The 15,780-nt window shown below is 38.1% G+C and overlaps 2 protein-coding genes across 48 annotated transcripts in view; one reads left to right on the plus strand and one right to left on the minus strand.

Annotated features, from left to right (window-relative positions):
* The window catches only part of DPP10 (dipeptidyl peptidase like 10), a 1,281,550-nt gene that overhangs the window by 953,356 nt on the left and 312,414 nt on the right, over positions 1-15,780 (minus strand). The gene's annotated exons all lie outside the window — the stretch shown is intronic.
* Positions 1-15,780, plus strand: part of LOC144291725 (uncharacterized) — a 96,632-nt gene that overhangs the window by 13,668 nt on the left and 67,184 nt on the right. For 22 of the 46 annotated variants that reach the window (XR_013359153.1, XR_013359161.1, XR_013359146.1 and 19 more), the window contains one exon: positions 5,496-5,543. The exons of 9 other annotated variants lie outside the window; for them this stretch is intronic. Coding sequence is in view for 15 of the 37 variants with exons in the window: in XM_077861444.1 (XP_077717570.1) it covers positions 11,367-11,479 (113 nt within the window). In the remaining 22 variants the exon portion in view is untranslated. Of the gene's footprint in view, positions 1-5,495; positions 5,544-8,426; positions 10,821-11,333; positions 11,480-15,780 lie in introns of those variants that run through there. 15 more of the 46 variants (XM_077861450.1, XM_077861449.1, XM_077861447.1 and 12 more) reach the window with 9 other exon arrangements.

Here is a 15,780-nt window from a genome sequence, read left to right on the forward strand (position 1 = left end):
TTTTTTTTTTAATCCTTCATGATGGAACTAGTGTCGTTATAAAAAGAGACATTGGAGAGCTTACTCTTTCTCTCTCCACCATGTGAGGACACAGCAATAAGGCAGTTATCTGTAAGCCAGAAAGCAACCCTTTGTCAGAAAATTACCATGTTGGCATGCTGATCATGGATGTGTAGCCTCCAGGACTGTGAGAAAACAAACGTCTGTTGTTTAAAGAATGTAGCTTGTGGTATTTTGTTATGGTACCAAGCAGATCAAGACAGTGCATAATCCTGAGGGTTTATCATACGGACTTTTTAACGTCTAAAGTCAATCAATATGTTAACTGCTCTGACTCCAAGTGATGTAAGTACTTTAAAAACACTTTAACACTGATCGATCAGCCCCTTTTGGCTTATAATGCATGTTATATTTACTTACGTACTTACCAATTTCTCTATTCGCTTTCTTTAACTCTGGTGTCTTTACTGAATCATTTTTCTCCTTCCATAGTATCTTTTAGAACACCTGTTGGACAGTTTCTTTGTGTGCATGTACTAAAACCCATTCTACCACTCACCTACTGAAGGACTTGGGTTGTTTCCAGTGAAACTTCTCTGAACATTTGTATGCAGTTATTTGTGTGAACATAAGTTTTCATTTCTCTGGTATAAATGTCCAAGAATGTGATTTCTGGGTCAAATGACAATTGCATATTTAATTTCATAAGATGATGAACAATTTTCCAGAGCCCCTGTATCATTTTAAACTCTCACCAGAAATGTATGAGAAACACAGTGCCTCTCCATCCTTGTAAGCATTTAGTATCATCACTATTTTTTAAATTTCTGCTGTTCTAATAGGTGTGTAGTGATCAATAGAGTTTTTAATTTCAGTGATGATGATTTCTGAGAGTTCTATTTAAATCTTTTCCATATCTAATTATTTACAGTAATTTCTCATTCCATGCTTATTTTTGTGTCAGCTGTTATTTCTTTAACCATTTCATATATACTATTTTATATTCTATATTTAATATTTTTAGTTTAAGTCCTTGGAAATCTAGATATGTTTATTATTTCTGCAGATACTCACTTGGTAGCGGTTTATATCTCATATGTTTATTACTTTGATTTTTGTTATAGGCTCACATTTAGTTGAATTTAATGTGTATGATTCCTAAGAGCCAAAAATGAAGATTTCCTCTAGATAGGATTTGAACTGCTCATGCTGACAGCCAGAGTTTGCTGCTGACGTGAGATCCCTTTAGCCTTCCTTCAGGGTCTGAATCAAATACAAGAGTCTCAGTTTCACTTCCAGCATTTTAGTGAGACAACCAACTGCCCCCCTTGTTAGTTTCCAATTTCAGTCAGCACTTACAAGCATGAATGCTCCAAAGTAAACTGGGTTTCTAAACTTAACTTTTGTTTTGTTTTGTTTTAGCTAATTATTGTTGTCATGAGTGTGTCCAGCTCATCGGAGAATTCCTTTCATAAAATTTGAGGAACTTAGTAAAATCTTTGTTGCAATTGACCTAAGATTTTTATTCTGTAGTGGGAGGGTCTTTCTAAGCATCTTTTCTGTCATACCGCCAGAAGCATACGTCCTGGGCTCCATTTCTTATATTTGTGATCGCCCCTTAGTAGTGCTTTGTTAGTCAAATAATGCTCACTTAATGGATGAACAAACAAAGGAATGAATAATGAAAACTAGATAAATTACTCAATTCATAACCTCTTTGGGATATATCAGGATCATATTCAAACAGATGGCTCTTAGAAAATTTCCCTTCAAAACAATGAGTGAAGCTATGGTACTTTTCACATCAAAATTTTATACATACTCCCCAACACACGTATCTATATGATTTTACCACCACAGTACTACAGTTACTATCTGGTAAAAATAGATCAAAACTGTAAAGTATAATTTTTAAAAGCCGATGATGGTCAAAGGTTAACCTACCTATGAAACAATAAAAATCAAAAGAAAAAAAAAAGAAAAATGTGACATGTTACAGGCAGCTAATCTTCTGAATATATAGAGTTGGTGATTCCTGATTGAAATGACTGACCCAATACAGACAAATCATTTGAAACCATGTTCATTCAAAAGCTCGAGTCGTACCTCTGCAGTCTAGACAATGTATTTGTTATATTACAAAAGCCTAACCTCTCAAGGTCACAGCAGATAACATTTTTTCTTCCAATATTCTTGTTGCACTCAGTATAATGAAGTCTTATCTTCTCTAGAATTACACACATAAATCGAAAATTTAAGCAAAAAGTATCACATAGATAGGTGGAGGATTTAAATACTTTCCTACTCAGTGAAATTGGTGGCTTATTTAACTGTTGATCCCTTTCTTAATACATCAAAATGTTATTCATCTGTGGCAACAATACTCTTTAAACCAAAACAAATACTATGAACTCATCTTCTTCAAATTTCTTTTGGTAATTTTGATGGACTATTGGCCTTCATGGGGACAAATATCAATTAAAAAAAAAAAAAACCTCAAATCGTAAACAGAAATGTCAGCACTTTTAATTTACTAACCCCATAAATAATAGTTGTATGGCAAAGGTAAAACAATGCCATAGACTCAAGGAAATTTGGTCCTATAAAAAGTATGAAAGAATTCTAATTTCTCTCTAGGCATAAACTTTGCGGTTTTTTTTTTTTTTAATTGCATGGCTGAATCTTAATGCCAGTAAAATTCGGCTCAAACTGGTTTGTTTTTTTTTTCCCCCTCAGAATAACTTGACTAGAAAGAAATCTGAATGTAATAGAAACATGATAAAAAAAAATAGCAATTTAGGAGGCTGGCAATTGCAAGGAAATGAAAAACACAGTGAGATATGTCAAGCACTGCAGTATAAATAATAGAAAAATATGCAGTTTTTCAGATTAAATAAACTACCATTCCATTTTTTGATGTTCACCACAATACCATTTAGCACTACAGTTCAAGGCATCCAAGTAACTATTTAAGCAGTATTTACCAAAAGTAGTTTCATAAAGAAGCAGCCTTTGAGCCCACAAAACACAGTTTTTAGTATTTGATGTGCTCTGCGGAGTGTTCCAGATTTTAAAATGTCTTTCTGCAAAAAGCCAGGTGTGTGAAAACAATATAAAAGAAAGAATAGCCAGGATCCAAGATCTCATCAGAGTAGTGACAAGGATGAGACCACCTGAAGAATAATACACAGGAAGAGAAGGATGAAGGAAGGAAGGAGGTGCCCGGGCTGCCATCCTCAGACTTGGCTGAAATTCATTAGTTGGCCTAAGGCTAGAGTCCACACATATGCCAAATCCTAAGGTATTTGCTGCCAGATTTCACCCTCATTCCCATCGCCACTGGGATACGTGGCATTATAAACGTGCCAATTAAACAAGATACTTTCTTTGGCTTTCAGGATTCTTTATTAACACTCTCAAATTTGTCTTGATTGGAACTTACCATATATAACTGAGCATGAATTTTGTCAGTGTTTTTAACCTTTGTAAAGCACAAAAACTATTATTTTCACTTCTGGAAAAAAAATTAAGGAGAAAAATACAAATTAGATCAGGATATAGAAACACTATATTTAAAAAAAAAAGTTTAATCAACTTAAGAATTTATTTTATCAGAAATGTATACTTGGATCTATAAATTCTGAGTGGATTGTTCAGCTAAATCATGTTAGTGCCCCCTGAAGGTCATCAGAGTGATACCTGACTGTGACTAAATCGTATCAGTGGTTTCTTAACTCTTGGGATGGAATCCCAAGTCACTTAGCAGCACACAAAAGACCTTTCATGATTTTGCCTCCTTCTAATCTCCAGATTCATTTTTCCATCTTTCCTCATTTGTTTTCACTACTCCAGCCAGAGTGGCCTGCAGTATCTCCAAAAGCACAAACTCTTTCACAGCCTGATGCCTTAAACATGTCATTATATCCTTCTAGAAGGTCTATTCTCTGATTTTTTAGCTGAAAAAATCTCTATCAATCCAGGAAGACTCATTCAGGACCCAGCCTCTTCATATATTCCACATGTGGGTAGAATGCCTTTTTCCTGATCTTCCAACAACACATATATGCATTGCTTTCCTAATGCTTACCAAACCATATTAATTTTTCTTCCTCTGGATTTTGAAAAAATCTGTGTCTCTCATTTCAGCACCCTTGGTACAAATCAGACCATCAGACACATCGGAGGTGCTCAATAAAGGAATGTATTTCATAGGAGTTTTTCCACTATTTTGTGCAGGTCAGAAATAATCTCTTGTGCCTGGCACCATTTTTATTCAGACAATGGTTAAGGCTCCACTCAGGATGTTACGTTATGGATCTGTTCTGATGCTGCCTCATAACATCTAATTGTTCGATTTGTCTGTCTAGTTATTGGCAGCCTGCTGGGTGTTAGTAGGGAAACTCACAGCTATTTTAAGAGCTACTTATTGAGTCAGTCCTGAAAGTTTTGTTTATCATTTTCTGTATTCTGCTTCCTTTTATATTCCTTGGGACCACTCAAAAGCATTTAAAGCCATCTTCCAATTTATTTTTGCAATGTATATTTCCAGCTGAGTTCTTTTTTATTACTTGGTAGTTCTTCTTGCAGAATTCTCAGACGAGCATTGAGAAGAGTCCACATCACATTATTTCAGCTTCTCAGTTGTTTACCATTACACTGAGGAATGCAACAGGAGGGAGAAGAAAGTCAGATTCTCTTTGAGAGGTTAGATAGTACTGCACAGCAATTACAATAAGCAGAAGAAGAGATGTAGAAGCAGAGACATCCAGGTAGATTCTTGATCTAATGTTTAGGGCTTCTTCCAAAGCTGCCGTTTAAGAGGAGAAAATCTCTCTTAGGAATTTATCCTGACTTCAAGAATGTACCAAGCCATGTAATTAAAACTAGGAAGGGGGTTGATACAGGAAAAGCAAATAAAAGCAGTGACTCAGAGGAGGTGTAGCGTCTATTTCTTGAATTCTTCTGTTTGCACTTACAAAAGGAAGAATCAATCTTCTAGTAAGACAGAGAAAATACCAGCTAGCATAATGCTATTTCTAAGCCCCCAAACTGGCACTGCTAAATGCTTTTCCATCACTGTGTGGCTGTAATTCTGTATCAATGTGCAATAGAGGAGAACTAGTCACGTTAGGAAAACGAGAAATATGTTTCCTTATTAGAAGATTTCTTAGAGCACTCCCTCTGAGTTTTGAATCCCTTGGAGGAGTTACATCCAGTGGTTATACAGTTCCTAAACAGTGGCATGGTGGGAAGCTGGCTTTCAGACTTCCACAGATTTGGCTAATAAGGAGACAATGGATTTAAACCATTTATTATTCCCATGACTCCGAGCAACATGAGCTCTATGCTTTCTTGGGTCCCTCTTGCCTCCCAAGTTCCATGAGGGCGGTGAATGATGGTCCAGCTATCTGTGTTACATCAGAGAAACACCAAGTTCAGGAAATCCCCAGTCTTATAAGAGAACTTCTAGTAAACCCATCTTTCCTCCTTTATAGAAATGGACCTCACCGTCCATCGACGGATGAATGGATAAGGAAGATGTGGTACGTACAATGGAATATTACTTGGCCATTAGAAAGGATGAATATTCACCATTTACATCGATGTGGATAGAACTGGAGGGTATTATGCTGAGCAAAATAAGTAAATCACAGAAAGGCAGTTACCATATAGTTTCACTCATATGTGGAATGTAAGAAATAGTGCAGAGAATCAAAGAGGAAGGGAGGGAAAACTGAATGGGAAGTAATCAGAGGGGGAGACAACCCATAAGAGATTCTTAACTATAGGAAACAAACTGAGGGTTGCAGGAGGAGAGGTGGGTAGAGGATGGGGTAATTAGGTGATGGGCATTAAAGAGGGCACGGGATGTGATGAGCACTGGGTGTTACGTGCAACTGATGAATTATTGAACCCTACGTCTGAAACTAATGATATAGTATATGTTGGCTAATTGGATTTAATTAAAAAAAAGAAAAGGACATTATATTTATTAACCAGAAATATAAGCAAATCTCTCCAGGAAGGCAAGTGAAGCATTTCTACTGTATTCTCTTGAATGTCTCTCTATATAAATATTCTTGCATTTGCTCAGAAGGCTGTGTGAAAATATGAGAGGTGTAGAGAAAATTATCTCCCACAGGGATATAATATGTAGTATTTTCCAAATTCATGTAAATCACTAAAATTAACTTCTTCTTTCTTTTTTTTTCCTAAGCATTTTCCCCAGTCAGTGCTCTTTAGAACACTCTTTGAAATATACAGTTGGAGGAATTATACAAAGGGCTCAGAATCAGATAACTTGGTTTAAAGGACAACTTAAGACATTCTAGTTATATGATCTTGAGCAAGTCTCTTAAGTCATATGAGCCTCAATGTTTAAGAAAATGACAAAAAAACAAATATTGTGACAAAGTTTATGATTGTGATAAACTCGATAAAAAGTCAAAATAGCCAACAAGAACTGTTAGTTCCTCTGCTTTACTTCTTAAAAAAAAAAAAAATCCTTTTTGTTTCTAAAGTACCTTCATTTTCTCTGAGTTGTATTTGTTCACTTTCAGAAAGTTCTTAAACATTTTCCAAATACATCCTGTAAGAAACAATATTTAATCTCTACAAAGTCAGAAATTGAGTTGTGTCTCTTTTTTCCTTTTTAATACAAATTTCACTCATTTTAATGATATGGATTTTTCCCCTCTCTTGAATGAGATTAAAAATACAATTTTGGAAAATCACATTATTATCCTAAGTTAAATAATTAGATTTACTGGTGTGCTCAGTGTATCTTCCTTAAATCAGGTTTCCCAGAAGCAGGGCCTGAAAAGAAGGGATACAAGTAAGTAGGACGCGAGTAAGCTCCCAAGACAACCAGTAAGGAACTGAGAGAACTGTAATATGGCCAGATTAGAAGCTCAATGAAGACCTGGTTTAGCTACCCACTAGTATCACTCAACTTTTTCCCACAGGGAACTCTGGAGCTCAGGTAAGTAGCACCACCGATTTATCTCACCTCCAGGCAAGGCAGCTGGCTTTTTGCATGTAGTATGAGTTGGATGCTGGCTGCAGGATACCTTTGGAGAGGAGGGTTTCCCTATAAGCTCCCAGCTACTTCCCTATAAGCTAAGGACAAGTTTTCAGGGAAGGATGCAACTTCCTACCATTAGCAGCCCTGCCTGGTAAAGAGGACCTGAGTGGGCCAACAACAGAATCTCTTGAAGGGGAAGACCAATTAAAAAGACTTCAAAGCAGTAGAGTTAATGTAAAGGATAGGAGAGCTCAGAAGAGATACGATAACTTAGAACATGGTGATGATAGTGCAGATGGAGGGAAGTAGGTGGATGTAGGATTTTTAAAATAATGTTAAAGCTAAGACCTATCAATTGCCTCTCTGTTGGTATCCCTTCCTTATATCTGATTCCAAATATTGGTTCTCCTTTTGAAATTCTTCGATCTGATTCAATTTCCATAAATCTCTTAGTTGCTAACTATTTGCCTGGAACTTTGACTTTGTGTTTTATTCTGACCCTCCTGTTGGCAATTCCTCAGGTACTGTCTATCGCACAGCCTTTATAAATCTCATTTTGCACTCTTGATCTCAACTTATTTTCCTGGCCTCTGACCTATTACTGCCTAAACACTTATAAATCTCCTGTGCTCTGTTTTTCTGGTCCAAATTGCCTGCCTTGTCCCCACAACCTTCTAGTTGTGAAGTAGGATAGACAGAGCTACTTTCAGCCTAGGATCCAAATAACTTTGCAGAAAATCTTGTTCCAGACTGTAGTGGCACTCAGAGATAGCAAGAAGAAGCTATAGATAAAACTCAAAAGGTGTTTTGGTTGTTTTTGTTTTTTGTTTTGTTTTGTCTTTTAAGATTTACAGATCACAGTCTGGAACTATAGAAACAAAGAAGTAGAGTGAGTTTTACTCTCTGTCGTATAAAAGTGTTTTATAGTCCTGTTACCCTTGTATTAACTCTTCTCTTATGAATGATACCAATGCCATCAGGAATATTTAAGACAGTCATTTTCCTGTCTAATCAAGTCACAGACAGCTTGACCATGACTAAAATGGCTAGTTTACAAATATTTTGGTGCTTAGTACGGAGGGCATTAATTATCTGGAAGTTTTACTTTTCTGGGTGATTCCATCTTTCTCCTAAATGTGATCAATATATGCAGTTACTGTAATAAAAGTTTGATTAAGTAGAACACTTGGAAAGTGGTCTTTTCGATAACTTCGAAATTAACCCAATTTGTCTCAATAGTCCTGGTGAAACTCCTTTGAAAATGCATTAGTCCATTTCTTGTCTTGCAAATGGAGCCTTTGAAAATAATCGACTTTTTGTTTTATAACTGAAAATCTTACTGGACCACAAGGTTATCCAAACATCAATTTTCACTTAACTAGATTACAGGATATGAAAGACAAAAGAGGTTGCTTTGAACCCTTTTTTAAAAATTTTTTTGAATTCATGATGAAACTTTATTTTCCTATCCTTTATGTCATTTTCTGACAAGCCAAGTGCAGACAATGTACAGTTAATTGAGGTTCCTGCTATTTTCCAGTGTGATTAATCAAGGTTTTGCTATAAAATAATTCATTTTTCATGCATAGAGACATCTCTAATTTAGCCTTATTTTTTTACAGGGTTAGAGGGAAAACGTGAGCCCATACATTTATTTGAAATACAATTAGAATAATGGAAACATCTATATCTCTTTAGCATTAAAGACTGTAGAATGGACAATTAAAAGCTATCCCAGATTAATACTATTAAAATGTCATGAGTAATATAGGCTTGGCCATCTGATTTATCATTCATCATTACTATATAACTTACTCAGAAGCCATGTAATGAGGAGGGATGCTATATTAACACAGCTATGAATTCTTAAGTAGAGGAGGAAAAAACCCTCAGATTAGATTGCATCTCGGAATAAGGACTTCAGCTGGCTAATATGTGATTCACTGGAATGGTAGCTTGGGGATCTATTTAGCATATGCTATGTCTATGGCACTTGCAGAAGTGCGGATGGCCAGGTATGGAGTTTACAATATTATGAAGCCATTGTTTGGTAGAAAGTGTACAGTGTTGAACTGACTGCACATATCAAAATGGCAACTGCTTTCACTGATTTTTTTTCAGGCAAGAGTTCTGGTAATTATTACATATGAAGTTGTGTGAATTGGCAAAAGTCTGGCTCTAAAGCTGATCAATAGAAATAACTCCTCTTTGAAGTACACATGCAGAGAACCATCAGAGCTCTGGAGTCAGGCCAACTGAGGATTGTGTTTAACACAGAAGAGGACCCAAACCTGCAAGGCCAGCTGATTAGATTTTAGATTCTGTAAGAACTTTGAAACCCTATGGAAAGGGTCCCTGCAAAACCTAAATGGGTGTATGAACTGAATAGGGCTTGGGGATTGTCAGCTATTGACCAACAATATTTCATTCAAAGTAATTCCACTGTTCTGAAGCCTGACCACACATCAACAATACCTGGAAAAACTTTTAAGTGCAGAATGCCGAGTCCCATCCCCAGATCTGCTGATTCAGGAGATCTAAGCCAGGTTGTGAAAATGTGCATTTCTAACAAGTTCCAAGATACTATTGGTCTGAGGGTCATACTCTGAGAACTATCAAATTCTATTATATGTTGGATCACTTGATAAGAATTTATTTGAAGAAAGCATTCTAAAGCTAAAAAGATCTAAAAATAAGTTAAAAATGTTGAAAGCACATTATCAAACTCTTTCTGGCATATCTATTTTCCCTTTTTATGCCCTTTGCCCTGAAGTCTCTGGTACCTGCACAGTTCTGACTGCCAAAGACACCCCAGTGTGCAAACTATACTCATTCTGATTCACTTGCTTCCTTCTTCCCTCTTTCCCTCCTCCATGTATTCAAGACAATCGTTATAGGCCCCAGGCCAGGTACTGTGCATTCTAATATAACTAAGCCTTTGAGAAGTTTACAATCTGGTATGTAAAGTATTCACATGATGACCAACATGAGAAATACTTCAACAGAACTTTCCACATACTCTTTTGCCAAGGAACAGTGATTTTTTTCCTAGAAGTATGAATACATGTTCCTCTTAAGAGATAATATTGGAACTTATTCTTAAATGAGGAGTCAAATTTTCCTAGTCAGGAATAAAAAAGGTGATGTTTTAGGCAAAAAGAAAAAAAAATGACATGAGAAAATGCTTAGAAATTTCTGAATGTCTCACAATTAGGGATGGAAGGAGTCAAAGAAAGAATAGCTTGAGGGAAACATTTTGTTCTTGCCATTTTATCATTTTGCATTGACATTTTATGAAGACTGAAGCCCTGTGAGGGCAGGGATGGTGATTTATAATCTTTCTTAAATTTGTTTTTAACTCCCAGTTGTCATTCTCTGGCCCTATCTCATAGAAATTTGGATTTATTGTCAGTGGTGGAGCTTAGACTTCAGGGCTTGGATGATGCTCCTTGGGTCACTCTCATATGCAGCACTCTCAGAGCTCACTGCAAAGTCAGCTCTGACTCTGAACTATTTTCAAAGCACCCATATTGGGTTACAAATATGGAGGACTGAACTGAGATGGTTCTCAAATTCTCTTTCTAGGTGTAAATACATTTTTTTTCTATTACATGCATGTGTTTCTCCCCTCCAACTTCAACTGTTGCCAACCAAACATCCTGGGATCATGACTCTGATCTCCCAGAATCCTTCTCATGGATGAGGTCCTGTTTCATTCTTCAGATCCCTAAGTAGTAACTTTTCTTTGCCGTTTTCTGAACCAACACACCTTCAGGTGTGTAATACCTCTCTTCAGGTAGGTAATACCTTTTTTACATTCTTCCTCCTACCACAGGTTTCTTTCTTTCTGCTTTGCATCTTTAGGGCCTATTTTAACTCCTACCGCTTGGCAACTATGCAATAAATATTGACTTCAATTGATATTACAATGAGGAGAGAGGCCCATAAAAGAAGTAAAGAATACAGTCTGAAAAATAAAAGAAATAGTAAAGAATGCAGGCTGTGACAACTCTCTGTTGTGGGATGTATTCCTTTCAGAGCTCTGGACACTCTGCTTTCCCCTGCCTCTGCTGCCTGTGCCTTGCAACCCCTTGTCTGACAACTGGTACTACTCACCCTGCAGTCTTGGCTCAGAAGGGAGGAGATTCTATCTCAGTAGATTCCCCAACATGCATACACACACACACACACACACACACACACACACACACACACAGTTTTCCCCAATCAGGACATCTTGTTTGTTTTCTTCATTGCACTTAATACAATCTTCCATTTGTTTCCTTATTTACTGTCTTTCTTTCATTAGATTGCAAAGATCAAGAGGTCAAAAACCTAATCCATGGTAATCACAAACATGGTAACCTGTTTCCTAGTCCAGTGCTGGGTACCCAAAGGAGAGGGTTCAATAAATATTTTTGGAAAGAATGAAGGAAGGAAGGAGAAAAAAACAGAGTATGTATACCAATAGAGATTCATTTTCCAGTCTTGCTAAATAAAATATTTTGCCAATATGTTTATATAAACAACTTGGCACCTTATCAACAGAAATAATTATTTCCGTTAGATCATTAAAAAAAGATAAATCTGCATTCAATGACAGACTCCAAACTGAAACAGTCACATTGATGTTTTCACCAAGTTGTTAATGTATCCCATCTTTCTTTTCTTTTTTTTTTTTTGCAATTCACTAACATGATATTTAACTTTTTAAATAGTTACTTTGTTTGCAAGACTATTTATTTTGCATGCAAATCAAACCCCAGTTTATATTTGAAAAAAATCATGTTTTCATTTGCTATTTTATTTCATAATCTCATGCAGGTGTTGTTCTCATCAATAGGATACTCAGAGTCTGGTTAATTGTTGTTAATTGTTTCATAATCATTCCTGAGAAAAAAATCAATGATAGAAATGTCACCTTTACACATGAGAACAGGCTACCTTGGCCTCAAGCAGACTTTCCTAACCCATGCTACAAATTACAATTATCTGGGGGAACTTTTAAAACAAATCCAGAAGCTAGGCTCCACTCTGAGATTTGAATTTCATTGGTTTGGGGTGGAGCCAGGGGATTTCTACTATTTTTAATGCCCCCAGGTGATGTTAATGTGCAGCCAAGGTTGAGAATCAATGACTTAAAGAAAGAAAAATAACTCTGCTCAAGCAGACAATGGACCACTTGCTCTCCAGACTTTGAGGGTTGTCCTGACTTTCAAATCAATCGAAACATCACACATGAAAGGCAGAGAAATTACTGCTACTTGTGCTCTCAATGCTGGCAACTTGAATAAAGCAATGAATATAAAAGACTAGAGCTGGGGAACTGCTAAATCTAGTGATTGGCTCAGAAGTGGAATTGGTTGTGAACAGAATGAATGGCCACCCCAACCAAGCCTGGTCACCAATCTGGCCATTTGAAGCTCTGTGCTAAGCCTCTGCCCATGTTGCTCTCCAACCCTACAACATCCCTACAATGTCCTTCTCCTGTCCTGCCACTAAGAGCCTGCCTTCCTTCCTGGAGCCAGCCAAAGCCACGATGCTCCAGTTGAAGGGCTACAGGATTTAGCTCCCTTCCCCATCTTGGAGTCTGACCTGGAAAAAAAAAAAAATCTTGAACTGAGAAACTACCTAAGTACTAAGCCTTCTGTTAGACATTTCACATCATTTCCTTTAGCCTTTGTACTAATTTCTTTTCACCACAACTATACATGTTTAACATGATCATATTTGTGCCCTATTCCCCAAAATGACAAGTTCTTCAAGGTCAAGTATAATATGAAATATTTCATTACATTAAGACACAAGGCTAAAGGATGAAGGAAGGAAGAGAAAGAAAATTCATAGTTCTTCCTAGATATAAAGTGGAATCTTGTTTCCATTTCACAACGGATCCGGTGATTTATCTTACTATCCCCATTGTGTAGATGTAAAACTGAGGCTTGGAGAGATTAAGCAACTGAACTAAAAAAGCATAGCATTTGAGCTCAAATTAGTCACTAATTAAACCTCCCGAGGTTGGGGAAGAGAACGTTAACCTGGTATCTGAGGTGAGAGTGGGGTGACAAGCTTGAGACATAGTTTTATTTTTGGGGGGCCTACTAATAAATCACCCACTTTCCAGAAGAAGAACATCCATTAGTCCATCATTCCTGGTCTCTTTCTATTCCTTCACAAAATGGCTTTCTTTGGGAGTGATGAGTAATTCACCTGATAGGCTTGACAGAAGGAAATGGATTTCCTCAGCTCTTTTTCTTGTTATTCCCTTCAGGAGCTAGCTGCCTGCAGGGGCATGCCTTCTGCCTGCTTCCTCACCCCAGCAGTCTCCTAGGGGCAGGTGCTCGTAAGGGGAGGTGTGTGGGGTTCAGTGCTGCCTGTGAAGGGCGCACTCGTCTATCAAGTTCTGGGGCTCAGCCTCACGGACAGCAGAGCAGACTTACTGTCACATTCACCACCATCAACTTCATCAGCAAAAGTAACATTTTCATTTCCTTTTCTGTCTTTTATGAATTGGTAGAAAAAAAACTGAAGCAAGTGAAACAGGGGTGTCCTTTAATTTGATCCCTTAAGGGACGCCTGGGTGGCTCAGCAGTGGAGCATCTGCCTTTGGCTCAGGGCGTGATCCCAGGTCTTGGGATCAAGTCCCACATCAGGCTCCCTGCATGGAGCCTGCTTCTCCCTCTGCCTGTGTTTCTGCCTCTCTCTGTGTGTCTCTCATGAATAAATAAATTAAATCTTTTTAAAAATAATAATAATTTGATTTCTTAAAATGATGGTTCTCTTAGTCTGGGAAGAACAGCATTAGTAGCCCCTGGGAACCGTGTAGAAATACAAGCACTCTGGCCCCATCCTAGACAACAATCTGTGCTTTAACCCCCCTCCAGAAGCTCTGCTATGGACAGGATCTTGAGTCGTGACGCTTTTGGCTATATGACAATAGGCAAGAGTGGCATTTTTGTCTTCCCAGCTGGAGGAGGAGCATGAGTCTGCGATTGGGTGCAAGTCGGTATAGGATGATTGCTGAGCAGGCTCTGATGGTACAGATTGAGAAATGATGGTGGCTAGAGACATGCCATCTATCAGTTCTTTCTTCCAAGCTTTGATCAGAGTGGTTGCCTGATTTTATTGTACTTTGTTTTGTTTTCTCGTTCTTCTCTATTGCTGTAGCATTTCGGTGTCTAAAAGGTTGGGAGGCTTTAAAGCCCTTTCCATTTTACAGATAGCTGAAGAGTAAGAAGATTATTATCTTTCCATTGTCATCCCTGAAAAAACTCCCAGAAGAGGAGGAGGGGGGAGCACTTGGTCAGGAGGAGGGGAGGCAACCTGTCCTTCTGAGAATTTACAGCTGAATTCAGTTGGGAAGTCTCGTCTAAGGCAATGGTTGTCAAAGTGTGGACCCCAACTGTTAGTATCATTTGGACACTTACTAGACATGCAACTTCCTGGCCCTGTCCCAGACAGCTGACTCACAAACTTGGGAAGAGGATCCAGCAGTCGGAGTTTGAGCAAGCCTGTAATGCACACACTAATGTGTGAGAGCCTCCGCGGGGGCCTTACTGCTCGTAGTGTGGTCTGGCACAAGAACAGAGGCATAACCTGGGAGCATGTTAGAAATTCAGATCTCAGGCCTCATGCCAGACCTACTGACCTATTCATAATCTGCATTTTCACAAAATCCCCAGGTGACTGGTGAGCACATTAAAGTTTTAGAAGCACTGGTGTGAGTCAAGGATGCTAATGCCGAATCAAGGAATAGGAGTGAATTGGATTTTAATGAGGTTTTTATCCCAAACTACAAACATGGAAGGTACTATCTAAGGACGGAGGAAATGCTGTGTGGAGATCTAAGCGTCTGAGGCACCTGTTTCAGTCTGGATGCTCTCATGGCCTCAGGCTAACTCAACTGGTTAATCACAACGTGCAACTCTCTTAGGCCTAGACCACTGCCAGGGACTTCCTGTACCTAATTCCAAGACAGAAACCTGCACTAGCCACCTTTTTAGATCTGCATTAAAATTCCAACCAAGCTTCTTTTTGGAATTCTTCTCACATGAGGGTAGGCCTCCCTGGACGTCCACAGAAGGTCATTTCTCGGCCCAAACAGGTAGCAGCCTGGGATCAATAAGGATCAAATCAACACTGAGCATTTAAACAGGTGGCTGGAGGGTGAATAAGTAGTTGGAGAAATCGTAAAAAGGTCAGGTAGCAAGTACTAGCTTCGTAACTAGCAAAAGTGCTTGTACAAATTTGGCATTTCACAGAACCTGCAGGCTGAGTTTGATTAGTTATTAAAATCATGGTCAGCCGGTGGGGAGGATCTTGATAATTGGTATAGGTCATAGACAGTCAAAAGTGTCTCTCCCAGTGGGATGAAACCTATTAAAATTTGTTATTTAAATCTCTTTGCCATTTCCACATTCTGCTCACATGCAAAATGACTTGTCCCAATCTTGGTCTCCAAGGAAGAATGCAAACGTCTTCCATTGTTCTCTGTTTGGTGCTAATTAACATTTTCAAGAGGATTGACTTAGATACAGTTCTGTGTACCCCAAAGCAATCACTTCATTCAACTTCCAGATCATAGCTTTATCTCATTAAAGAATTAGCTCTTAATATTCAGAATGCTTAGGTTATTTTAACTGGGTTTCCAAGACTTGTAATTACACACAAATCATCCACAGCCTTATGCCACCAGCGATTGGGGGAGAAAGTGCTTTTGTGAGCGGGAAATCCCTTCCTTCTCCTTTTAGTCATGT

Source organism: Canis aureus, chromosome 20 (assembly GCF_053574225.1).
Source record: "Canis aureus isolate CA01 chromosome 20, VMU_Caureus_v.1.0, whole genome shotgun sequence".
Taxonomy (NCBI): Eukaryota; Metazoa; Chordata; class Mammalia; order Carnivora; family Canidae; genus Canis; species Canis aureus.